Source organism: Lithobates pipiens, unplaced genomic scaffold (genome assembly GCF_037356315.1).
Source record: "Lithobates pipiens isolate NorthernLeopardFrog02 unplaced genomic scaffold, aLitPip1_a1.2 Scaffold_25, whole genome shotgun sequence".
Lineage (NCBI taxonomy): Eukaryota > Metazoa > Chordata > Amphibia > Anura > Ranidae > Lithobates > Lithobates pipiens.
This window is the reverse complement of record NW_027507787.1, coordinates 153,317,799-153,343,162: the sequence shown is the minus strand read 5'-3', so window position 1 is coordinate 153,343,162 and position 25,364 is coordinate 153,317,799. Positions and strand designations below refer to the sequence as shown.

At 43.4% G+C, this 25,364-nt stretch overlaps 1 protein-coding gene across 2 annotated transcripts in view; it reads left to right on the top strand.

Moving 5' to 3' along the window:
- TECTB (tectorin beta) overlaps nucleotides 1-23,316 on the top strand; it is a 41,062-nt gene extending 17,746 nt beyond the window's left edge. The window contains exons 4-11 of one of the 2 annotated variants that reach the window (XM_077455046.1): nucleotides 2,698-2,840; nucleotides 2,943-3,015; nucleotides 10,035-10,138; nucleotides 11,762-11,845; nucleotides 12,005-12,167; nucleotides 16,004-16,073; nucleotides 18,579-18,611; nucleotides 22,973-23,316. In XM_077455046.1, coding sequence (XP_077311172.1) covers nucleotides 2,698-2,840; nucleotides 2,943-3,015; nucleotides 10,035-10,138; nucleotides 11,762-11,845; nucleotides 12,005-12,167; nucleotides 16,004-16,073; nucleotides 18,579-18,611; nucleotides 22,973-23,025 — 723 coding nt within the window. In that variant the 3' untranslated portion in view covers nucleotides 23,026-23,316. Of the gene's footprint in view, nucleotides 1-2,697; nucleotides 2,841-2,915; nucleotides 3,016-10,034; nucleotides 10,139-11,761; nucleotides 11,846-12,004; nucleotides 12,168-16,003; nucleotides 16,074-18,578; nucleotides 18,612-22,972 lie in introns of both variants that reach the window. The other variant, XM_077455045.1, reaches the window with a different exon arrangement.
- Nucleotides 23,317-25,364: the final 2,048 nt, after the last annotated feature.

The window sequence follows — 25,364 nt, the reverse complement described above, 5'->3', positions numbered from 1 at the left end:
CATGTTTGGTGTGTCCCCCAGGTGGCTTGTGGCAAACTTTAGACAAGACTTTTTATGGATATCTTTCAGAAATAGCTTTCTTCTTGCCACTCTTCCATAAAGGGCAGATTTGTGCAGTGTACGACTGATTGTTGTCCTATGGACAGACTCTCCCACTTCAGCTGTAGTTCTCTGCAGTTCATCCAGAGTGATCATGGGCCTCTTGGCTGCATCTCTGATCAGTCTTCTCCTTGTCTGAGCTGAAAGTTTAGAGGGACGGCCAGGTCTTGGTAGATTTGCAGTGGTCTGATACTCCTTCCATTTCAAAATGATCGCTTGCACAGTGCTCCTTGGGATGTTTAAAGCTTGAGAAATCATTTTGTATCCAAATCCGGCTTTAAACTTCTCCACAACAGTATTACGGACCTGCCTGGTGTGTTCCTTGGTGTTCATGATGCTCTCTGCGCTTTCAACACAACCCTGAGACTATCACAGAGCAGGTGCATTTATACAGAGACTTGATTACACACAGGTGGATTCTATTTATCACCATCAGTCATTTAGGACAACATTGGATCATTCAGAGATCCTCGCTGAACTTCTGGAGTGAGTTTGCTGCACTGAAAGTAAAGGGGCCGAATAATTTTGCACGCACCACTTTTCAGTTTTTTATTTGCTAAAAAAGTTTAAAATATCCAATAGATTTCGTTCCACTTCACAATTGTGTCCCACTTGTTGGTGATTCTTCACAAAAAATTAAAATTTTATATCTTTATGTTTGAAGCCTGAAATGTGGCAAAAGGTTGAAAAGTTCAAGGGGGCTGAATACTTTCGCAAGGCACTGTATATATGCTTTCACCAGTGCCGGGACAAGATCATCTAGAGCCCAGGGCGAGCATGCCAAATTGCGCGCCTCTCCCAAGATGTTTGAGTATTATATGTCAGCAAAAATCCCACACCCCCACTGCATTCTTAGCCCTTAAGCATATATTCCCCCTCCTCCCAGTACAAATCCACCCCCTACTGAAATTCCCTCATTTCCAGCACAAATCTTACCCCCCCCCAGCTCAAATCCTCTCTCCCCATATGCCACAGCACAATGCCCACCCTCAAAAAAAGAAAAATTCCCCCTCCTAGCACAAATCCTTTACCCCTCAAATGTCCTCTTCAAGCACAAATCCTCTCCCTTCCCACTCTAAATCCCCCCTCCCAGCACAAACTCCCCAACCCCAATTCCCCATCCTAGCACAAATACCCTCCCCTCAAAAACATTTCTCCCTCCTAGCACAAATCATCTACCCTCAAGTGTCCTCCCCCCCCCCCACACACTCCAAAGCCCCCCTGCACAAATCCCCCTCCCCAATTTCCCTTCCTAGCACAAATCCTTCCCCCACCAAGTTCCCCTCCTACCACAAATACCCCTCCCCCATCATCAGTAATAGCACAACTCCCCCCCCCCCAAAAACAAATTCCCTCCCAGCACAAATTCATTCCCCCCTCTACCACCTCACCTTTTCTAGCACAAACCCACCCAAATCCCCTCCTAGCACAAATCCTGTTCTGTCCTCCCAACAAAAATACCCCAGATTCACCAATCCTAGCACACCTCCCCAAATATCCCCTCCTTGAACTATTCTTAACCCCTGCTGTCCCCCAAGTCCCTCCTCCCAACACAAATCATCACCCCCCAAACTCTTTGTGGTGCCCCATCACCTCACATGATAACAGAGCGCCCAGGGCAGTGCCCACTCCTTGCCCTTTCCCTGGCTTTTACCCCTGAAACATTTAAAGCTTATTAACCTTCCTGGGACAAAACTTAGATTGCCAAAACAAGTTTTGCAGCGTTGGAATGCCTCAGTTAACTTGACTTAACTGAGAACTAGGAACACCCACAGTTGCACATTCCTAGTTCTTTGCTGTAAGGTTGAAGCGGAGTTCCACTGAAAAAAATTAATTTAAAGTCAGCAGCTACAAAAATTGTAGCTGCTGACATTTAATAATCAAACACTCACCTGTCCCATGGTCCAGCAATGTGGGTGTATGAAGTCCCGCTCCTCTCCATGGCGCCGGCATTCTTAATGTGGGCGCCCAGCTGTGGCTTCACAGCCGGGCACGCACTACACATGAGTGAGCCTTGCTGCATGCTATAAATGGCCAGGCAATCTTCTGGGACCTGTCATGTGTCCCAGACGATTGCAGTAAGGGAGGAGGCAGAAGTTTCATTTTTGGGTGGAAATCAGCTTTAATTAACATTCTCATGGTAAGGGGCTTTTGGACGTAAAAAAAAAATCATGAGAACCACTTTGATTTCTCACTGACTGCAATGCATTTTGCTGAAATGGCAAAAATTGTGCAAAAAGTCCAGAATTGACCCAAAATTAGGACAAAGCAAAATCCCCCAATTTGTTTTTTTCATTTGTAATGAATGTGATTTCTACTCAAAATGCAACTTTGGCAGGGGATTGGATAAGCGTAAGATTTGTCTGCTACATAGGATCAGTACTCTCTAAAATCACAAATCTAATACAAATGGAACCTACCTACCATCAATGATCATTCATGACATTTCCATAACTACTTATATATTGAGACTCAACATTGTACACTAATTTTCTGTGTAGAAAATGGCAACAGTAGGTAAAGTCTTAAAATATTCAGCTAATTTTGGCTTTAATTCGAAAAAGAGTTACAATGTATCACTTTGAACTTGCTTCCCAGTTCAAGAACCCGATCTACCATTTCTACAACTCAATAGTGTCCAACGACAGCACCCTGATTGTGAAAAACCAGCCTGTGAACTACTCCTTCACCTGCACCTACCAGTCCAACTATTTGGTCAGCCATGCAGCTTTTGACCAAAGGTAAGTCTTCCCCCTAGAGCACAACTCATTTCGAGTCAGAACTAGCCAGACGCATCTCACTCATGTATGTTTTAGTCTTACATATTTTTTTCCTACTTCTAGAGTAGCCACAGTTCATGTGAAAAACGGGAGCTCAGGATCCTTTGAAACCCAACTGTCTCTCAATTTCTACGCTGTGAGTCTTTTCAAAATTTCCTCTCCTTCTGATCTTCATTTTGGCCTTGAGGGCAAATCGAGCAAGGTCCTTCCAGTTGGCTCTTTGGCCAATCAGAAGGATCACTTTGAGTGACTTTTGGGTATATTGCTATGTTTAAAAAGAGGGTCAGGCAAAGATTTATATGTAGGCCACCCTTGGGCAGCAACTTTTTCTGCAGGTGTCAAAATAGCTATTCCTCATTGCTTCAGTTCATATGCTTCAAAATGGAGGAAACTACCCCAAATCTTTTGTAATGCTTCACCACACAAAAGCCACAGGCAAATTCCATGAGCTCAGATACTTTTATCTTTTCCTGTAGCCCCTCTGTCAGCCATAGGTAGATGGGATAGGCTTTCTATTGCACAATAGGTCTAATCATGGCATGGCCGTTTAAACATGGCACAAGTTAACGTGACTGTAAGGATAATGTTTAGTTGGAGTCCAACAACTAGTAGAAAATGCAGGGCCGTCTTTAACGCAGGGCAAAAGGGGCAGCTGCCCCGAGCCCTGTCATGGCTGGGGGGCCCGCCAAAGTAGCTGCCCCTTGAGCCCACTCTGCGTGCAAATTAGGGTCCCCGGTCCTTTGGTAACCCCGCCGGAGCCGAGCACAGAAAAACTTTGCTGTATTGCCTGGCCAGCAGGGCGGGGGCGGGGCTGGGAGCTCCACGGAAGCTCTGACCCCGCCCCATGCAACCTCTATGCTCAGGGCTGAGATCGGAGTAAGAGTGCTGAGAGCCCCGTCTCCGAACCTCTCCGAGTCCCGCCCCCAGACCTTTGCGAACCCGCCTCCGAACCTCTGCGAGTCCCGCCCCCAGACCTTTGCGAGCCCTGCCTCCGGACTCCTGAGGGCCCCAAACCTTGATGTCTGAGGGCCCCGAACCTGGACCCTCAAGGCCCTGAATGTCTGAGGGCCCCACACCTGGACCCCTGAAGGCCCTGAACCTGGACCTCTGAGAGCACCATCCATCAATCAATGAGAGCGGGTGGTGAGTCTGGCTGGCTAGGTAGGTCTTTCTCCCCATAGGCTGCTTGTTGAATGTTATCCTAGCCCTGACCTGTTAATGAACAATATAGTTGTACACTGCTGATAGGTAAAATTTTAAAATGGTTAATTAGTTGATCCCCTCCTTTACTCTTGGTCATCTTCTGTATTAGATTCGCAGTCTCTGGTCATCTCCTGTATTAGATCCGCAGTCTCTGGTCATCTCCTTTATTAGATCCGCAGTCTCTGGTCATCTCCTGTATTAGATCCGCAGTCTCTGGTCATCTCCTGTATTAAATCCGCAGTCTTTGGTCATCTCCTGTATTAAATCCGCAGTCTCTGGTCATCTCCTGTATTAGATCCGCAGTCTCTGGTCATCTCCTGTATTAGATCCGCAGTCTCTGGCCATCTCCTGTATTAGATCCGCAGTCTCTGGTCATCTCCTGTATTAGATCCGCAGTCTCTGGTCGTCTCCTGTATTAGATCCACAGTCTCTGGTCATCTCCTGTATTAGATCCGCAGTCTCTGGTCATCTCCTGTATTAGATCCGCAGTCTCTGGTCATCTCCTGTATTAAATCCGCAGTCTCTGGTCATCTCCTGTATTAGATCCGCAGTCTCTGGTCATCTCCTGTATTAGATCCGCAGTCTCTGGTCATCTCCTGTATTAGATCCGCAGTCTCTGGTCATCTCCTGTATTAGATCCGCAGTCTCTGGTCATCTCCTGTATTAGATTTGCAGTCTCTGGTCATCTCCTGTATTAGATCCGCAGTCTCTGGTCATCTCCTGTATTAGATCCGCAGTCTCTGGTCATCTCCTGTATTAGATCCGCAGTCTCTGGTCATCTCCTGTATTAGATCCGCAGTCTCTGGTCATCTCCTGTATTAGATCTGCAGTCTCTGGTCATCTCCGGTATTAGATCCGCAGTCTCTGGTCATCTCCGGTATTAGATCCGCAGTCTCTGGTCATCTCCTGTATTAGATCCGCAGTCTCTGGTCATCTCCTTTATCAGATCCGCAGTCTCTGGTCATCTCCTGTACTAGATTTGCAGTCTCTGGTCATCTCCTGTATTAGATCCGCAGTCTCTGGTCATCTCCTGTATTAGATCCGCAGTCTCTGGTTATCTCCTGTACTAGATTTGCAGTCTCTGGTCATCTCCTGTACTAGATTTGCAGTCTCTGGTCATCTCCTGTATTAGATTTGCAGTCTCTGGTCATCTCCTGTATTAGATTTGCAGTCTCTGGTCATCTCCTGTATTCGATTTGCAGTCTCTGGTCATCTCCTGTGCTAGATCCGCAGTCTCTGGTCATCCCCTGTATTAGATTTGCAGTCTCTGGTCATCTCCTGTGCTAGATCCGCAGTCTCTGGTTAACTCCTGTATTAGATTTGCAGTCACTGGTCATCTCCTGTATTAGATTTACAGTCTCTGGTCATCACCTGTATTAGATCCGCAGTCTCTGGTCATCTCCTGTATGAGATTTGCAGACTCTGGTCATCTCCTGTATTAGATCCACAGTCTCTGGTTATCTCCTGTATTAGATCCGCAGTCTCTGGTTATCTGCTGTATTAGATCCGCAGTCTCTAGTTATCTCCTGTATTAGATCCGCAGTTTCTGGTCATCTCCTTTATTAGATCCGCAGTCTCTGGTCATCTCCTGTACTAGATTTGCAGTCTCTGGTCATCTCCTGTATTAGATTTGCAGTCTCTGGTCATCTCCTGTACTAGATTTGCAGTCTCTGGTCATCTCCTGTATTAGATTTGCAGTCTCTGGTCATCTCCTGTATTCGATTTGCAGTCTCTGGTCATCTCCTGTATTCAATTTGCAGTCTCTGGTCATCTCCTGTGCTAGATCCGCAGTCTCTGGTCAACTCCTGTATTAGATTTGCAGTCTCTGGTCATCTCCTGTTTTCGATTTACAGTCTCTGGTTATCACCTGTATTAGATACGCAGTCTCTGGTCATCTCCTGTATTAGATTTGCAGTCTCTGGTCATCTCCTGTATTAGATTTGCAGTCTCTGGTCATCCCCTGTATTAGATTTGCAGTCTCTGGTCATCCCCTGTATTAGATTTGCAGTCTCTGGTCATCTCCTGTGCTAGATCCGCAGTCTCTGGTCAACTCCTGTATTAGATTTGCAGTCTCTGGTCATCTCCTGTATTAGATTTACAGTCTCTGGTCATCACCTGTATTAGATCCGCAGTCTCTGGTCATCTCCTGTATTAGATTTGCAGTCTCTGGTCATCTCCTGTATTAGATCCACAGTCTCTGGTTATCTCCTGTATTAGATCTGCAGTCTCTGGTTATCTCCCGTATTAGATCTGCAGTCTCTAGTTATCTCCTGTATTAGATCCGCAGTTTCTGGTCATCTCCTGTACTAGATTTGCAGTTTCTGGTCATCTCTTGTATTAGATCCGCAGTCTCTGGTTATCTCCTGTACTAGATTTGCAGTCTCGGGTCATCTCCTGTACTAGATTTGCAGTCTCTGGTCATCTCCTGTATTAGATTTGCAGTCTCTGGTCATCTCCTGTATTAGATTTGCAGTCTCTGGTCATCTCCTGTTTTCGATTTACAGTCTCTGGTCATCACCTGTATTAGATCCGCAGTCTCTGGTCATCTCCTGTATTAGATTTGCAGTCTCTGGTCATCTCCTGTATTAGATCCGCAGTCTCTGGTCATCTCCTGTATTAGATCAGCAGTCTCTGGTTATCTCCTGTATTAGATCCGCAGTCTCTGGTTATCTCCTGTATTAGATCCCGCAGTCTCTGGTCATCTCCTTTATTAGATCCGCAGTCTCTGGTCATCTCCTGTACTAGGTTTGCAGTCTCTGGTCATCTCCTGTATTAGATCTGCAGTCTCTGGTTATCTCCTGTACTAGATTTGCAGTCTCTGGTCATCTCCTGTACTAGATTTGCAGTCTCTGGTCATCTCCTGTATTAGATCCGCAGTCTCTGGTCATCTCCTGTATTAGGTCCGCAGTCTCTGGTCATCTCCTGTATTAGATTTGCAGTCTCTGGTCATCTCCTGTGCTAGATCCGCAGTCTCTGGTCAACTCCTGTATTAAATTTGCAGTCTCTGGTCATCTCCTGTATTAGATCCGCAGTCTCTGGTCATCTCCTGTATTAGATTTGCAGTCTCTGGTCATCTCCTGTATTAGATTTGCAGTCTCTGGTCATCTCCTGTGCTAGATCCGCAGTCTCTGGTCAACTCCTGTGCTAGATCCGCAGTCTCTGGTCATCTCCTGTATTAGATTTACAGTCTCTGGTCATCACCTGTATGAGATCCGCAGTCTCTGGTCATCTCCTGTATTAGATTTGCAGTCTCTGGTCATCTCCTGTATTAGATTTTCAGTCTCTGGTCATCTCCTGTAGTATGTCTCTCTGTGAGCAGTAATGATGTGCAGTAACATCTAGCAATGAATGAGGAAGCAGAAATGATGTGTTGCAACCTCTAACAACCAGTCAGTGATCAGTAATAATATGGTTTATCCTCTGGCAACCAATTGCAATTGCTGCCTGATCTGCTGCAGTAAACATATTTTGTGTTTTACCGCTATTTGGTATATGTCTAAGAGCGGTTGTGGGGGGGGGGGGCCCTAAGAAAATGTTTGCCCAGGGCCCAATCAACATTAAAGACGGCCCTGAGAAAATGTCTTATTTTACAGACAAATACAAAATATTAAAAGGCACTAGATAGTATTATCCAAACTAGCTCAACCAATATGCATTAAAGATCATTAAGGAAACCAGTACTTTAACGGCAGCCTAAACCAAAATTCTTGATGTTTGAGAGTGCAAAGTGCTCCATTAAGGCCTTCTTTGGCTTATAGTAATTAGTCCACTGGCTATACTAGCACAATTAAAATTGCAGCCAAAATGTTTTTTTTTTTTTTGTATATGTAGCACTATCTCCCGAAGGAGCTGCTGGTTATTTTTGGGCTTACCATTACCTTCCGCTTCTCCTTGTTGCACGTCTAGGGGATGTCCCGTGGTAGATGACCCAGTAACTTGAGACTGACAATAGATCCAATTGAATGGATTTTATTTGCAAACTTCAACCATTGAATAGTCTTTAACTTGGGATCAGAGGGTTGGAAAGGAATTCAGGTACTTTCAATGTCAAAGTCTATAAACGTTAAGGAACTTGCTTACTTTGACTGCATCCAGAGAAAAGCCATTCGCAGCTGGATGAACACTCAGGTTGGACAGTCCCTCTCTCACAAGGCTTAGCAGTCAACAAGGTGCTTATTCAGGAACAAAGTCTTTGTCACCGACGTTGTTGCAGAACACTAGGAAACTAAGCTGTAGAACACTTGCAGGATACCTGGATCTTTTAGCCTACTTGGCAATATCCACAAGACTGGATTCTCTCGGTTACTTCAGCCCTTCCAGGCTCTTGTTAAGAAAACCAAACTCACACGTGGTGTTCTTCTAAAGAGTCCTTCCCTGGAATGCTCGAAGTTCAATGGGTCTCTCCCGGACCGGAGACGGCCCCCATCCACCTCAGAATCCTCCTCTAGTTTCCATGCCTTTGGCTAGCCAGCCCCGAGGCATCAAAGTCGGTTGGAACTGCACACCAGGCCATAGCCTTCCTGAGGGATGGTCAGGAGGACCAGGACCAAGTAATCAGCACATCATACTGGACCGGAACCCCCCGAACCACGTGATGTCCGTATCTTAAATACCCTCTCCCAGAGGGTACAGCGAGAGGGCCACTCCCACTGACCTGACTCTGAGAAAGAGTAACTTAAGCACCTGACCAGACCATAGTTCCATGCCTGCCACCAGAGACAGTGCCCCCTGTGGCCAGGCTGAACATCTCACAGTCCAGTCAGACAGACACAGAAGTAAAATTTAGACAAATAGACCCAAACCAAACTGTAGATTGGGTAAAGTTTTAACTTTGAAAAACATAGCGCGTGCTCTTCAGGAGCGCGGCGCTACATATAGTTTCAGTTGAAGTGGGGATTGGCAAGAATCTTTGTTGGGTATTAAGTGTTGTCTAATTCCAAGCTTCACCGTGTCTTGATATTAGATATAGTGATTGACATTATACAGCATTGACGCTGGGAGAAAAAGGAGGGATCCAACAGTTGAGGGAATGTGGAAAACTGATATAGTTAAAACTGGGGTTTCTCCTCCCTTAATATAGATTTTCACTCCTACAATGACTTTGAGACAGGAAACAAATTTGCCCAAAGAGAACACAGCAACAGCCTAATAAAAAGTCTAATCCTTTAATGCTAGGAACCAGTATTTCTCAACTAGGGTCCATGGAACCTTAGCCCTTGTACACACAGTCGGACATTCTGACAACCAAATCCGTTGGATTTTGTCCGAAACTGTTGCATACACACAGTCGGACAAAGTTGTCAGAAAATCCGATCGTACTTAACGTGATGACGTTATTTCGTTAGGACGGGACTACGTTCAGGCTAGTAGCCAATAGCTTTGGTCTAGGAATTTGATCTGAGCATGCGTGGCACTTTGTATGATCGGAATTCTCTACACATGATCGGACAAAGTCCGATCGGATCATGTTGTCGGAAAATTTTATAGCCCAGCTGTAAAGCTTGGTCCGTCGGATACTCCAACGGAAACAGTCCGATGGAGCCCACATACTGTCGGATTATCGGAAAAAACGCGGTCCTATCGGACATTGTCCATCGAAATGTCCGACTGTGTGTACAAGGGCTTAGGGTTTCCTTGAGCAACAAGCAGCTTTTCCCTCTCAGATAAGTAACCACTGACACCCATCATCTTTTTAGCTGAGAAGCAATCGTTCATAAGGCATAAGAATAATCTCTTACCAGGGGCCGGACCCTTATCAAGTATAATATAAATATGATCTTATTATCAGTATCCCTCAGTTGGTATGTTGTTGCCCTGTGTTAAATATCCAAACCAAACTGATATCATTTCAGAAGCCTATACAAAGGACTTGTACATTTACGATACATTATTGTTTTGGTATAATGTTAAACTTTATTGCATGTGTTTGGTTGCTTTTATTTTCCTGGAAAGAATGCCAAGTTTTCCACCCAAAAAGAAGCTCCATTTATTGTGGACACATCAGACATTGGTGCCGATGTCTACGCTGGAGTCGAAGCCAAAGGAATCAGCAGCAGGTACAGCAAACCACTGTTGCCTTTTTGGGAATAGGAAATGTATACTATGTAAAAAACATAAGCTTGACTGAAACTGTTGTCACTTTACTGATAATTCAGCTGTGTGATTAACTTTAATTACAGTATCTCACAAAAGTGAGTACACCCCTCACATTTTTGTAAATATTTTCATATATCTTTTCATGTGACAACACTGGAGAAATGACACTTTGCTACAATGTAGTAGTGAGTGTACAGCTTGTATAACAGTGTAAATTTGCTGTCCCCTCAAAATAACTCAACACACAGCCATTAATGTCTAAACCACTGACAACAAAAGTGAGTACACCCATAAGTGAAAATGTCCAAATTGGGCCAAATTACTGTAGCTATTTTCCCTCTCCGGTTTAATGTGACTCGTTAGTGTTAAAAGAACTCAGGTGTGAATGGGGAGCAGGGGTGTTAAATTTGGTGTTATCACTCTCACTCTCGCATACCGGTCACTGGAAGTTCAACATGGCACCTCATGGCAAAGAACTCATTGAGAATCTCAAAAAAAAGAATTGTTGCTCTACCTAAAGATGGCCTAGGCTATAAGAAGATTGCCAAGACCCTGAAATTGAGCTGCAGCACGTGGCCAAGACCATACAGTGGTTTAACAGGACAGGTTCCACTCAGAACAGGCCTCACCATGGTAGACCAAGGAAGTTGAGTGCACGTGCTCAGTCTTAAAGCTGATCTTTGGGCAGTAATAAAATCATCAAATATGATGTCGGATCTGTTGTTCATTTCGAGGATGATATACAGTAATACTTGGCCTGGTCATCTTTTTTCCAGTGCCAGAATATGGGCAAGTACTCCTACATCATTATGCGAAATGCAGGACCTTTGTCCACGTCACCAGGATGGGCCTTTGCCACTGGTCTTGCATTGTACATGATTATATCAGCAAGAGGGATGCTTACAAGACCAGTCAGGGACCAACAAATAGAACAGATTGGGGGGTAATTGTCACAGCTAGAATTGGCTACAAGGAAGACATTAGAGCTGTGGATTAGGATAAGTAATATTAATTTTTTTCTTATCGCCCCATAAAAATAGACACATTATCAGGTGAGGAGGAACATATGTCATGATTTTAATACTGCTCTGAGTTAAGCTTTAAAATTTATAATGTAAATACATTAAAAAAACATGTTATGTTCCATTTAAAGCTTCCATTCTCAAGCTTTCTAACAGCTCTCAAGAATAGTCCATGTAATTTGCCCAATATGTTTTATTTCCTATAAAAGTCATCTCCATCTAGTGGCTATAATGTGGCATTTTCATTTATTGAGGTATTTGAGGAAAATGCCAATTTATGGCCACTAGTTTGAGTTGACCATCATAGAAAATAAACATATTAGGCAAATTACAGGGATTATTTGTGACGGCTGTGTGAATGCTTGAGACATTCGTACAGTAAATTGCATGTAAAGCCCCCTCCCCCCCCCCCCCCCATGTATTATGAATTTTTGTTCTTGAATTCTTGTATCTAAATCTAAACAAATTATAAAAAAAAAATATATATATATATATATATATATATATATATATATATATATATATATATATACTGTATCCTATTCTCTGTGTATTTTGCAGGTTCAAGGTGGTCCTGAATTATTGCTGGGCCACTCCGTCTCTGGACTACGCCTTCCATATTCAGTGGCAGCTCATTAGTAAAGGGTAAATCTCTTCAATGTAAACCACAGAATGGGCCTCATTCATGGCATTGCCCACACAGCCAATCAGTCTCTCCTACTCATGCATTATATCACAGTGTGCAGCTCTTCCTGTCTGGGTGTGTTATACACTTGTTTTATTAATGACTTTCTCTGGTACCAGGTGCCCCTCAGATGACTCCATTATTGTGCATGAAAACGGGAAGAACAGCCGGGCCACATTTCAGTTTAACGCATTCCGCTTCCAGAATGTCCCCAAACTATCCAAGGTCTGGCTGCACTGCGAGACCTTCCTGTGTGACAGCGAAAAGTTTTCCTGCCCAGTGGTAAGTTTTATTCTCTGTAAATTACACTTAGGGGTGTATTTAAAAAATAAAATTGCATTCACATAATTGTGAAGTGGAAGGAAAATGATAAATGGTTTTCAAAATTTTTCAAAAATAAATATCTGAAAAGTGTGGCGTATTGCATTCATTCGCCTTTACTCTGCTACCCCTACTAACTAAAATCCAGTGGAACCAATTGCCTTCAGAAGTACCCTAATTAGTAAATAGAGTGCACCTGTGTGTAATTTAATCTCAGTATAAATACAGCTGTTCTGTGAAGCCCTCGGAGGTTTGTGAGCGAGCCTTAGTAAACAAACAGGCCAAAGAACACACCAGACAGGTCAGGGATAATGTTGTGGGGAAGTTTAAAGCAGAGTTAGGTTATAAAAAATATCCCAAGCTTTGAACATCTCATGGAGCACTGTTCAATCCATCATCTGAAAATGGAAAGAGTATGGCACAACTGAAAACCTACCAAGACATGGCCGTCCACCTAAACTGACAGGCCAGGCAAGGAGAGCATTCATCAGAGAAGCAGCCAAGAGGCCCATGGTAACTCTGGAGGAGCTGTAGAGATCCACAGCTCAGGTGGGAGAATCTGTCCACAGGACAACTATTAGTCGTGCACTCCACAAATCTGACCTTTATGGAAGTGTGGCAAGAAGAAAGCCATTAAAGAAAACCATAAGAAGTCCCGTTTGCAGTTTGGGAGAAGCCATGTGGAGGACACAGCAAACATGTGGAAGAAAATGCTCTGGTCAGATTTTTTTTATTTTTTACTTAAAATCAAAACGCTATGTGTGGTGGAAAACTAACACTGCACATCAACCTGAACACAATATACCCATAGTGAAACATGGTGGTGGCAGCATCATGTTGTGGGGATGCTTTTCTTCAACAGGGACAGGGAAGCTGGTCAGAGTTTATGGGAAAATGGATGGAGCCAAATACAGGGCAATCTTAGAAGAAAACCTGTTATAGTCTGCAAAAGACTTGAGACTGGTGTGAAGATTCACCTTCCAGCAGGACAAGTTGGACAACGACCCTAAACCTGCAGCCAGAGCTACAATGGAATGGTTTAGATCAAAGCATATTCATGTGTTAGAATGGCCCAGTCAAAGTCCAGAACTAAATTCAATTGAGAATCTGTGGCAAGACTTGAAAATTGCTGTTCACAGACGGACTCTATCCAATATGACATAGCTTCAGCTATTTTGCAAAGAAGAATGGGCAAAAATTTCATTCTAGATGTGTAAAGCTGGTAGAGACATTCCCAAAAAGACTTGCAGCTGTAATTGCAGTGAAAGGTGGTAGTTCTACATATCAGAACAGATTGACTCATCCATACAGAATAGAGAGACTTCAAAAATTTAGCTATTATGGCCACTAGATGGAGCTAGGATAGTAAGTACGATTGATAAAAAAATCTTAATAATAATAAGATCTTAAAGCGGGATTCCACCCTAAAGTGGAACCTCCACTGATCGGATCCCTCCCCCCCTCCGGTGTCACAATTGACACCTTTCAGGGGGGAGGGGGGGTGGAGATACCTGTCAAAGACAGGTATTTTCACCCACTTCCGGGCATAGACTCCCGTGGGAGTCTACGCCATTTCCTGCCCTGCCGCGCTGTCTGCTGGGACACACGGGTCCCAGTGACAGCGCAGAGATTTCCTATTGCGCGGCGCGGCTCGCGCATGCGCAGTAGGGAACCGGGAAGTGAAGCCGATTCGCTTCCTGATTCCCTCACCTAGAATGGTGACTGCAGCAGCCGAGAGCCGAGCGATCGATCGGCCTCGGCTTCCGGCATCGCTGGAACCCGGGACAGGTGAGTGTCCATTTATTAAAAGTCAGCAGCTGTAGTATTTATAGCTGCTGGCTTTTAATATTTTTTTTTTGGTGGAATCCCTCTTTAAGAAACAAATAAAATGTATTATGATCTTCAGCTCCATCTAGTGGTCATAGTGCAGTATTTTCTTGAATCACTCGTTTCTGTATAACTTATAGTGGTTGTAAACCCTTATAAACCACTCTGACCTATAGGTAAGCCTAGATTAAGGCTTACCTGTAGGTCCAAGAAAGACAGGCGCCCCTGTCTACGGCACATGCACCGCAGACAGCGGTGCGCAGGTGCACTGAGTATGTTGCTGCTAAAGATGATATGCTGTTAGTGGTGGCTCCCGTGCGCATGCGCGGGAGTGACATCATCGCTGCTCCGGCGCTGTGAGTGGCCAGAGCAGCAATACCCGGAAGAAAGTGGACGCTCCGTGCTACAGGAGACAGTGGTGACATCGCTGGCTCTTGTGTCAGGTAAGTGACACATAATGGGCTACTATGCAATGCATAGTAGCCCATTATGCTTTACCTTTGCAGGGAGATAAATGGGTTTACTTCCTCTTTAAAGCAGAACTTAATTCAAAAGGGGAAGTATGGCTTGTTCCCACCCCTTACTCCTGCATTTGGCACTTTTTGGAGGGGAGGGGAGTTTTAACAGGTACCCGCTCCTACTTCAAGTCAGATGCCCCGTGGTAATTTCAGCCGAAAGTTTGGCCCTCCCTCCTTTCCTCACAGCCTTCTGTACCACATCACAGGTCCCAGAAGACTACGGAACCATTCACACAGTGCAGCGCAACTTTCGCATGCACAGTAGGAAATCGGCTGTGAAGCCACAAAGCATCACTGCTGGTTTTCTTATGTATGATGCTGGTGCCTGCACCCAAAGTTGATTGAATAATCGTCTCAGGTGAGGACATCGCTGGATCCCTGGACAGGTAAGTGTCCTATTTGTAGCTGCTGACTTTACATTTTTTGGGGGGAGCCTCTTTAAGAACTTTGGATCTGGAGGAAAATACTCTAAAGAATGTGTGTTTTTGCCTCCATTCACACAAAACCAATTTACATGCAGTTTTAAAGGCTGAATAGCTCAGCAAATATTTTAAAATACACCCTTTATGTTTCTGTGTGTCATTACTGGTGTTAAAGTGGTTGTAAACCCTCCCCACAACTTTGTCCCATGTAAATCAGCATAAAAAACCCTAATGAACACTGCTTGTAGATATCTCCTTACTTGCTTAGTATTGTTGTAATCCTTTTTTGTTCTTTAGAAAAACGTCACTGAGCATGCCCAGATCTCCCCTGATTTACGGCACACTCTCTATGTCTTATCTATCTGTTATCAGGATTTCCTACCACACACCACTGATATCCCAGCAGGCTGCTAATCACTCAGAGCTTCCTTCTACACACCATGTGACATGACATACAGTGTAAACCAGGGAATGGGACAGCAGTACTGCAGTCTTATCAGCTGAAGCTGGTAGGATTCATACAGGCAAACATTAGGTAATCAGCACACATAAATACTATGAAATAAAACAAGTCAACTATGAACAGGGAAGCAGGGTTGCCATAGAAACGTTGGATTGAGAAGGAGGCTTGGTTAACAGTACAGGAAGTGCTCAATGTAAGGGCGGAAATACACTCCACTGTGGACTCAGAAAACAATACTTAAGATGGTGCTGCCTAACCCCTGGAAACAAGTTTTTTAAAGTTCCTTTAAACAGTGTTTAATATGCGATTTGGGCTGGATTACAGTGGCTATACTTTGATAATTACTTATTATAATGGACTAAATGAAAAGAAGCATCAGAGTGGGAGAGTTTACTTCCTCTTTAAATGTGAATTTCTATTTAACCCAGAAAATAAATACTTTATGAAAAACAAGGCTACAAGCTATTACCTTCTTTAGTCATCCCAACAAATACTGCTGAGAAACTGCTGAAAGCTTCTAGGCTTGAACATAATAAACTGTGAATATCTCCTTTTTATCACTGTCAGACTTGCAACAAGCGGCGGCAACAGAAGGAGCAGACAGGAGGGGTCCTGGTGGCTGAATTTGTCCTGCGGAGTAAGTATTCCCTCTATGACTACATAGCCTGTAGTGAGCTGTCTGGCGGCGGGGGGGGGGGGGGCATCTGAATCACAAGACTAGCTGAACAGAATTTCACATGGTTTTGCAGGTAAAATGGTTGACAAATATAAACTTCATCTGTGTTTTTAGCTGGATTGCTGCAGTTTATCCTTGCATGTGCTATTTAAAATAAACACTAAACAATTCAATTTTTTTTCGCATTTATATCTTTGTGTATCTAAGGGAGCAGACATATTAGTCTGAAAATAAAAATAGAAAAAAATGGTGACACCCCAATTACATAGCTCCCAACTAGGGCCATCTTAATGCAAGGGCACTCCTGGGCATTGCCCAGGGTCCCCAGGTACGTGAGGGGCCCCACAATAAACTTGCATTACATCATACTTAAAATAATTAATACCTTGTGCCAAAAAATTCTAAACTAAAATGATATAGAATAATATATAAAGCTGCAGACCCCCGAACTAGATATAAAAAATTCTAGTGAAATTGGAAACCAGTGTGATGGGGGGCGCTATATCACTAGTTACTACTTACAAAAATAGATAGTGAATATGCATATCCATAAGTGAATGAAATATGACAGTGCCACTAAACCACATTAAAAACACAACCTGTGTACACCTCTATAATGTACACGTGTACAAATGGTGCCTGTTTCAAATTATAATATTTTTCAACCATATATTCATAACATGTGCTGAAAATTGAAAAACCACAAACAGAAAGTCCAACAGAAAGTGAAAAAGTGACATAAATGCTTCTTCCACTGTAAAGATGAACCGCTTTCATAGACTATGTTGTATACCCAAAGTGCTCTATATGTGGATGTCTGCTTACCAGATGTTGTTGACCTTATTAATTAAAAGAAGGTCAGATGTGGCCTTAGCAAGATATTGCTTGCTGCAATTAGATGGAAGAGCCATGTGGGAAACCTTTCCTCTCCCCCGGTTTGGATACCAGGAAATATATATAGGCTTCCATGAGGCGTGCCTGGTTACGCAATCTATCTCATACTTCCGGTCCCTCTGGTTGTCGGTAGCCGGCAGTGGAACGCACGCCACACACCGCGCACAGTACAGAACTTGCAGACAAGCTGAACAGCCTTAGTGCCGGGTGAAGGCACTTTTAAATGCAAGCAGCCACTTGGCTTTTTTGTTTTTACTAATATTTTTAATAAATGGGATTACACTATAGTGGTAGAGCCCCCCTATCACACTTGTTTCCAATTACATCATACTTGCCAACTGTCCCGGATTTGCTGGGACAGTCATGCTGTTTACTAAACTGTCCCGATATGGTCGTGACTGGAGAAGCGTCCCAGAACCTATACTGTGCCCTCCTGATCCCAGTATTGTGCCCCCTGACCCCCCCCCCCCGTACTGTGCCCTTCTGCATTCCCCCCCGTACTGTGCTCTTTGTGTTAACTAGTCTTTGATTTATGGAATGTTTTCCTTTTGTAAAATAGATTTTATTGAAAGTACTAATGAATATATGTTTAAGCACTTGACAACTGGGCACTTAAACCCCCTTCCTAACCAGACCAATTTTCAGCTTTTGGTGCTCTCACATTTTGAATGACAATTACTCAGTCATGCAACACTGTACCCAGCGGTTACGGATGTTTGCGGGAGAGCGCCCCAGGGGGCACGCAAGAGCAACCTTCTTTTGGCTATGGCCCGGTCGGCAAGTGGTTAATTCTATCAACTATTTATACTTTATTTCTTGAAAGTAGGTATATAAATTGGGGCAAGCTGGTAGGGGCCCCAATGCATTACTTTGCCCAGGGGCCCATGATGCTATTAAGATGGTCCCTGCTCCCAATTGTCCCTGATTTCAAAGGACTGTCCCTGATTTGGAGCAATGTCCCTCTTTCCCCCTCATTTGTCCCTCATTTTGGTCTGATCTGTATAGTTGTATATAAAATGCACTTTTTATCTTTCAAAAAGTTTTTCCCAGTGCTAAACCTTTCACCCAGTTTCTAAATTGCTGCAAAAGCCAATATAAAGGAATACTAGTGGTAAAAAAAAGCCCTTGTGGATTTAATTCATCTTTTTTTTGGGGTTAATTCTCCTTTAAGAGGGTGTGGCAGGGGGCATGTCCTATGCCTACATACGTTTGCTAGTAGGTGTCCCTCGTTCCCATCTCAAAATGTACAGCACTATATAGGGTGCTAAAGGGTAGAAAATGCTATTAAATGTTTAGATATATATGAAAAATATAGCAGCAACAACCATAGAAGAAGTGTATGTGTATATATATATATATATATAAAATATATATTTATTTTTAATTACCATTATATAGTGTATATATATATATATATATATATATATATATATATATATATATATATATATATATATATAGTTATACTGTATTCATTCATAAATTGTTGACATGCTAATGTTAAAGAAATAAAAAAAGAAACACACTTTATACAAAACGGGTACAAATTGGACGATGTCTTCTTGTCTCTAGGTGCTGCGTCCTTACTTAACACCGGACTTGCAGGTAATGTAGACATTCTTATTCCATACAAACTCTGAGGGACAGTTATCAAGCAAATAGACAACATTAGATACAAATCAGGTTGCAAAGTATGTGATGTGTGTATTCTGTATATTTGCAACCCCTGTACCTGCAGTCCTGGGCAGCCAACTGAGATATATTTGCAAAGCTCTGCAACAGAATTACCCCTGGAGATGAGACACATTTTCATCAAGATGAGACAGATTTTCAAACAGATGTCCAATTCGAGTGAAACTGAACTAAAAAAAGTGAAGATTTGCGATCTTATAGGGAGCACCTGGAAATGTCAATTGTGCCTGAGCAGTATCCTGAAAAATGGGACTCTTGTCTGGAATTCCTGATAGCTGTATCTCTATAGTTCCCAACTGCCCCTGATTTTGAGGGACTGTCCCTCATTCAGAACAAGGTCCCTCCACCCCTCTTCCCTACTCATGTGTCCCTCGTTTTGGTCTGATCTATACAATATATATAAAATGCACTTTTTTTCTATCAAAAAGTGTTTCCCAGTACTAAACCTTTCATCCAAATTCTAAATTGCTGCATTTGTAAGTTTCAAAAGCCAGTATAAAGGAATAGTAGTGGTAAAAATGTACTTATGGGTTCAACCAATCTTTTTTTTTTTGTACAATTCTCCTTTAAGGGGGTGTGTCCTATGCCTATATACTTTTGCTAATAGGTGTCCCTCATTCCCAACTCAGACTTGGGAGGTACAGGTTCCTGCTACATAAGGGTGGGGGATAGATTGCTTAGTATGGCTGTGAGCTGTTTTACTATCTAAATCAGGGGTCTCCAAATTTTGTCAGTGGAGTGGGAGGAATAGAGCCCCATCATTGGTGCCAGTGTAAGGAATAGTGCCCCATGGTTGGTGTCAGTGGGAGGATAAATTCCCCATCTTTGGTGTCAGTGGGAGGAATATAAAGTAGATATTTGCCAGCACATCATGTATCGACACAAAGTAGCATCCAAATGGATTATTTATTGTATGATCACAACACAAGGAGCGTGCAACATTTCAGAGTCACACAGGACCCCTTCATCAGGCATGTGGGAGGAATATGCCCCATCATAGGTGTCAATGAGAGGAATAGTGCCCCATCATAGGTGTCAGTGGGAGGATTCGTGCCTCATCATTGATGTCCTTGGAAGGAATATTGCCGCATTGTTGGTGTCAGGAGCATGAATTTTGCTGACACCAACAGATAAAGGCCCTTTGCAGACCTCTGATCTAAATGAATTATATGTCTCTGCTCACTTACATTTCTAAAGAACAAGGAAGTTATTGCCAATAGATTTTATTTTCACATGACTTCAATCTTAATGCTCATGGATCTTAATGCTATTTCCTTTAATATGTTAATCTGCAGTTTATACAGTGCCTTGAAAAAGTATTCATACCCCTTGAAATGTTCCACATTTTGTCATGTTACAACCGAAAACATAAACGTATTTTATTGGGATTTTATGTGATAGACCAACACAAAGTGGCACATAATTGTGAAGTGGAAGGAAAATGATAAATGGTTTTCAACATTTTTACAAATAAATATGTGAAAAGTGTGGCGTGCATTTGTATTCAGCCCCCTTTACTCTGACATCCCTAACTAAAATCTATTGGAACCAATTACCTTCAGAGGTCACCTAATTGGTAAATAGAGACCATCTGTGTGCAATTTAATCTCAGTATAAATACAGATGTTCTGTGAAACCCTCAGAGTTGTTTTTTAGAGAACTTTAATGAACAAACCGCATCATGAAGGCCAAGGAACACACCAGACGGGTCTGGGATAAAGTTGTTGAGAAGTTTAAAGCAGGGTTAGGTTATAAAAAAATACCCCAAGCTTTGAACATCTCACGAAGCACTGTTTAATCCACCAATGGAAAGAGTATGCCACAACTGCAAACTTATCAAGACATAACCGTCCACCTAAACTGACAGGCCGGGTAAGGAAAGCATTAATCAGAGAAGCAGCCAAGAGGTCCATAGTAACTCTGGAGGAGCTGCAGAGATCCACAGCTTAGGTGGGAGAATCTGTCCGCAGGGCAACTATTAGTCATGGACTACACAAATCTGGCCTTTATGGAAGAGTGGCAAGAAGAAAGCCATTGTTGAAAGAAAGCCATAAGAAGTCCCGTTTTCAGTTTGCGAGAAGCCATGTGGAAGAAGGTGCTCTGGTCAGAGGAGACCAAAATTGAAAGTTTTGTCCTAAAAGCAAAATGCTATGTGTGGCGGAAAACCACCACTGCACATCACCCTAAAAACACAATCCCCACTGTGAAACAGGGTGGTGGCATCATCATGTTGTGGGGATGCTTTTCTATAGCAGGGATAGGGAAGCTGGTCAGTGTTGATGGGAAGATAGACTGAGCCAAATACAGCGCAATCTTAGAAGAAAAACTGTTAGTCTGCAAAAGGCTAGAGACTGGGGTATAGGATCACCTTCCAGCAGGACAACGACCCTAAACATACAGCCAGAGCTACAACGGAATGGTTTAGATCAAAGCATATTCATGTATTAGAATGGTCCAGTCAAAGTCCAGACCTAAATCCAATTGAGAATTTGTGGCAAGACATTGAAAATTGCTGTTCACGGACGCTCTACATCCAATCTGACAGAGCTTGAGCTATTTTGCAAAGAAGAATGGGCAAAATGGCACTCTCTAAATGTGCAAAGCTGGTAGAGACATCCCCAAAAAGACTTGCAGCTGTAATTGAAGTGAAAGGTGGTTCTACAAAGTATTGAGGGGGCTAAATACAAATGTACACCACACTTTTCACATATTTATTTGTAAAACATTTTGAAAACCTGCTGATTTTTTTCCATCCAATCATGTGCAAGCTAAAATGCTGTCTTTAATTTTCATTGCATATCCCCCTCAGATCTACAGTGACTGCACTTCCAAGTGCACTAGTAGTGCAAAGTGAATTTGCCTTTAGTAAATAAACCCCTATGGCTGATGTATGAAAAGCACTGGCATTATCTGTCTCAGTATCTACAGAACAAAAGCAGGTGAAGGTCTGCAATAGTGCTTGCTAAAAAAAAAACATTGTGTGTGTATAAATAGACTGGAGGGGATTATTTTCCTCTCAACAAAACTGGAGTTTCAAGTTAAATAAATTCTATGTAGCTTATGCAGTCTAATGAGAAAACTGTGGACCAGGGGTCTCCAAACTATGACTTATGGGGCAAATCTGGCCTCATGTTAATATTTTGTCCGGCCTTCTGATGTAAGGTGGGACCCTGACGGGGACGCTGATGTAAGGCGGGAGTCTGAAAACGTGGCTTTTGATGGGGACCCTGGCATAAGCGTGCCTTTTGATGCAACCCTGGTGTAATGGGGGACTCTAACGGGGAGTCTGATGTAAGAGGAAAGATTCGGATGGGGACCCCAATGTAAGGTAAACTCTGATGGGGACCCTGAGGTGAGGGGGAACTCAGATGTAAGGGAGAACTTTGAAGTAAGGGGGGCTTTGATGGGGACTGATCTAAATGGGCCTTGATGTATGTGGGGGCTCTGATGGGCTCAAAATTATTTGTTGTCCTCAATCATTTGCTGCTCATAAGAAAAAAACTCCAAGTAAAACATATTCATTCATTTAAAGTGGTATTTAACACTAAAACCAAAAATGTTATGTGTTGAAACTTAACAATCAGTAGATGTGGTGACTGTATTCGTTTTCTTTTCTTAGGCTTTTTTTCCCTTTTTTCACCTGGTGATCTGGCCAGTAACACTGCTACTGTATTAGAGTGCCCCCCCCCCCCGGATGAAGGAGAACAGGGGGCACCTTTGGACTGAAGAATTGTCAGTCTTGGGGAGAGTTAGATGTACTAGCAGATTTATATACACTAACAAATTGAAGCCAAACTCCAGCTCACACTTTGTAAGCAGTTACAGCAACAGTTTTGTTCCTTTTAGACTAAACGTTTACATAAATAAGTAAAAGCTGGCCATTGTAAGCACTTCAGTCAGTGGTAAATGTTTTGTCTCAAACCCTCTAACTGCTACATTTGCAGGACAGTTTGTTCTGTTGAAAAATTACAAACAGGATCACCAGGTGAAATATAAGAAAGAAAGCCTAAAAAGGAAAACTGATGCACCCATCACATTCTAAAATTAGAAAGCTGTAATATAATGCATGTTTATTTTTGGGTTCAATACTGCTTTAAATTAGATTTGTTCATATATAAAACTTTTTTTATTAGCCCGTGAATATTTGTAAAATATACAATGTGACCCCCTGTATGGAAAAGTTTGGAGACCCCTGCTGTAGACATACTGTACGTGGTTGTGAATATAATGTCTTCATTGCCCTTAAACACTTTTATTGATCTTTATTTCTTTAGTGATCCTGCACCATCTCCTGCTTACTGTGGGGATCTGTAGAATCCTGTCCTAATCCTGGACCACCTCAATGCATTTTTTTCACACCTGCAAACAAGATTGAGTCTGCCACCCAGATTCACAAGCGTGGCCTCAGGAACATGGCTGTCCAGCTGCATAGCAGAATGCATGAGTCTGTGACAATTGCCCGACCTTTACAAGGTCTGGGAGCGGACAAAATTCTAGACTATATATTAGCTAAATTAACTACGGGGCTGGAGTCTGAATTCCTGGATGTATGCTAAACTATTTTAATACATGCTTCACAATGGTGCATTAAACCTGTAAATAAAAGTGTTTTTTTCCAGTTTTGCGATGCTTGGGTTTATTTTCATGGACAAAGGAAAAAACTGTTTGTAGCCATTAGAGCATATCCATTTTCAAAAATGTTCTCCTTCTATATAAAAATAACTACATGTCTCATGGCCCTACTGTAAAGTTTCTTTGCTCTCTCTTTCAGTGACCTCCTGCCATTATATCACATTCTGTGCATTGGTGACCAGTGGCCTATGCCACATCCAGTAGTAGTATGCTATCTACATATATCGGCCCTTTGTAGTCCTATTATTGTTCCTTATGAACCAGTTGCCTGTGGGGGAGTCCCTAATGGTTTTCTTTACCTGCCCATGTATCCCAGATTATTTCCTGGGGGATTGGTATTTCACCCAGAGGTGGCTTCAGGGGAGATTTGTATTCCACCCGAAGGTGGCTTCGCAGGAGATTGGTATTCCACTTTCATCCAAAAGGTGGCTTCGGAGGAGATTGATATTCCACCCAAAGGTGGCTTCAGAGGAGATTGGTATTTCACCCGAAGATGGCTTCAAAGGATATAGGTATTCTACCTGAAGGTGGCTTTGGAGGAGATAGCCACTCCACCTGAAGGTGGCTCCAGAGGAGATTGGTATTCCTCCTAAAGGTGACTTGGGAAGAGATTGGTAGTTCACCCAAAGGTAGCTCAGAGGAAATTGGCATTCCACCCAAAGGTGGCTACATTTAATAATAGCCCTGACACTGACAGAACCAATGACAAGACTAGCAAATAAGCATTTCCCTTTACTCCTCAATCAAGTAAGAAACCATTGGCCACTATTATAAGGGAGCACTTCTCCCCCCAAGGACTATCAATGCAAGGGGACATTCCCCCTGCCATGACACAGATGTTCCCATTGACCACCAATGTAAAGGGCATTAAATCTCCAAATCACCTCCAGTGTAATGGAGGTGTAATAGGTTTTTCTTCCACCCTAATCACCAGTGTAAGGGGATCGACTTTCACTGACCATCAATGTAAAGGGGTGCATTCTTCCTTCCACTGGCTACCAAGGTAAGGGGCATTCTTCTTTCCACCCACCACCAATGCAAAGGTGCACACTTCCCCCCACTGACCACCAAGGCAAGGGGGCATTCTTTCTCCTACTAACCGCTATTTTAAAGGAGCATTCTTCCTCTCACTGAACAAACAATGTAAGAGGTCTTTCTTACTTCCACTGACCACCAATATAAAAGGACATTCTTCCTCCCACCGACTATCAACTTTCTCAATAACCATTAGTGTGAGGGACCTTCTTTTCCCCACTAACCACGAATGTAAGGAGGCATTCATTCTTCCACTCATCCACTTGCCGACCACCGCACGACGATGTACGTCGACAGAATGGCACGGGCAGGCATATGGGCGTACATATACGTCCCTGCCTTCCCGCGGGTGGGGGGCCCGATCGGGCCCCCCCCAGTGCCAGCGGCGGTCGGTATCCGTTCAGGAGCGATCCGGGATGAGGGGGCGGCCATTCGTTCATGGCCACCCCCTCGCGATCGCTCCTGACGAATGGAAGTGAAGCATGACATCACTTCCTCTCCTGTAATGTAAACACAGTCAGAGGAAGTGATGTAATCTCTCCTCCGTGTCGGTATTTTTCGTTCCGGCACCGAGGAGAGAGGATCGGTGAGTTGCACCAACACTACACTACACAGTAGAACATGCCAGGCACACCCTCACCCCCCCTTCACCCCCCGATCACCCCCCTAATCACCCCTGCCCCCCCAGTCACAGTGACACCAATTGCATTTTTTTTTTTTTTGCATTGGTGTCATTTGTGACTGTAATAACTGTTAGGACAGTTAGGGTTAGCCCCCTTTAGTTCTAAGGTACCCCCCTAACCCCCCCAATAAAGGTTTAACCCCGTGATCACCCCCCGTCGCCAGTGTCACTAAGGCTGGGTTCACATTGCAGCGGTTTATGAGAACGGATGTGATTCGCACCGCACTGCAGTGCAAATCACATCCGATCTCTGTGCGATTCAAGTTCAGCCATACAGATAGTATGGCTGAATTCGCGTCGCACCCGCCGCAAACTCG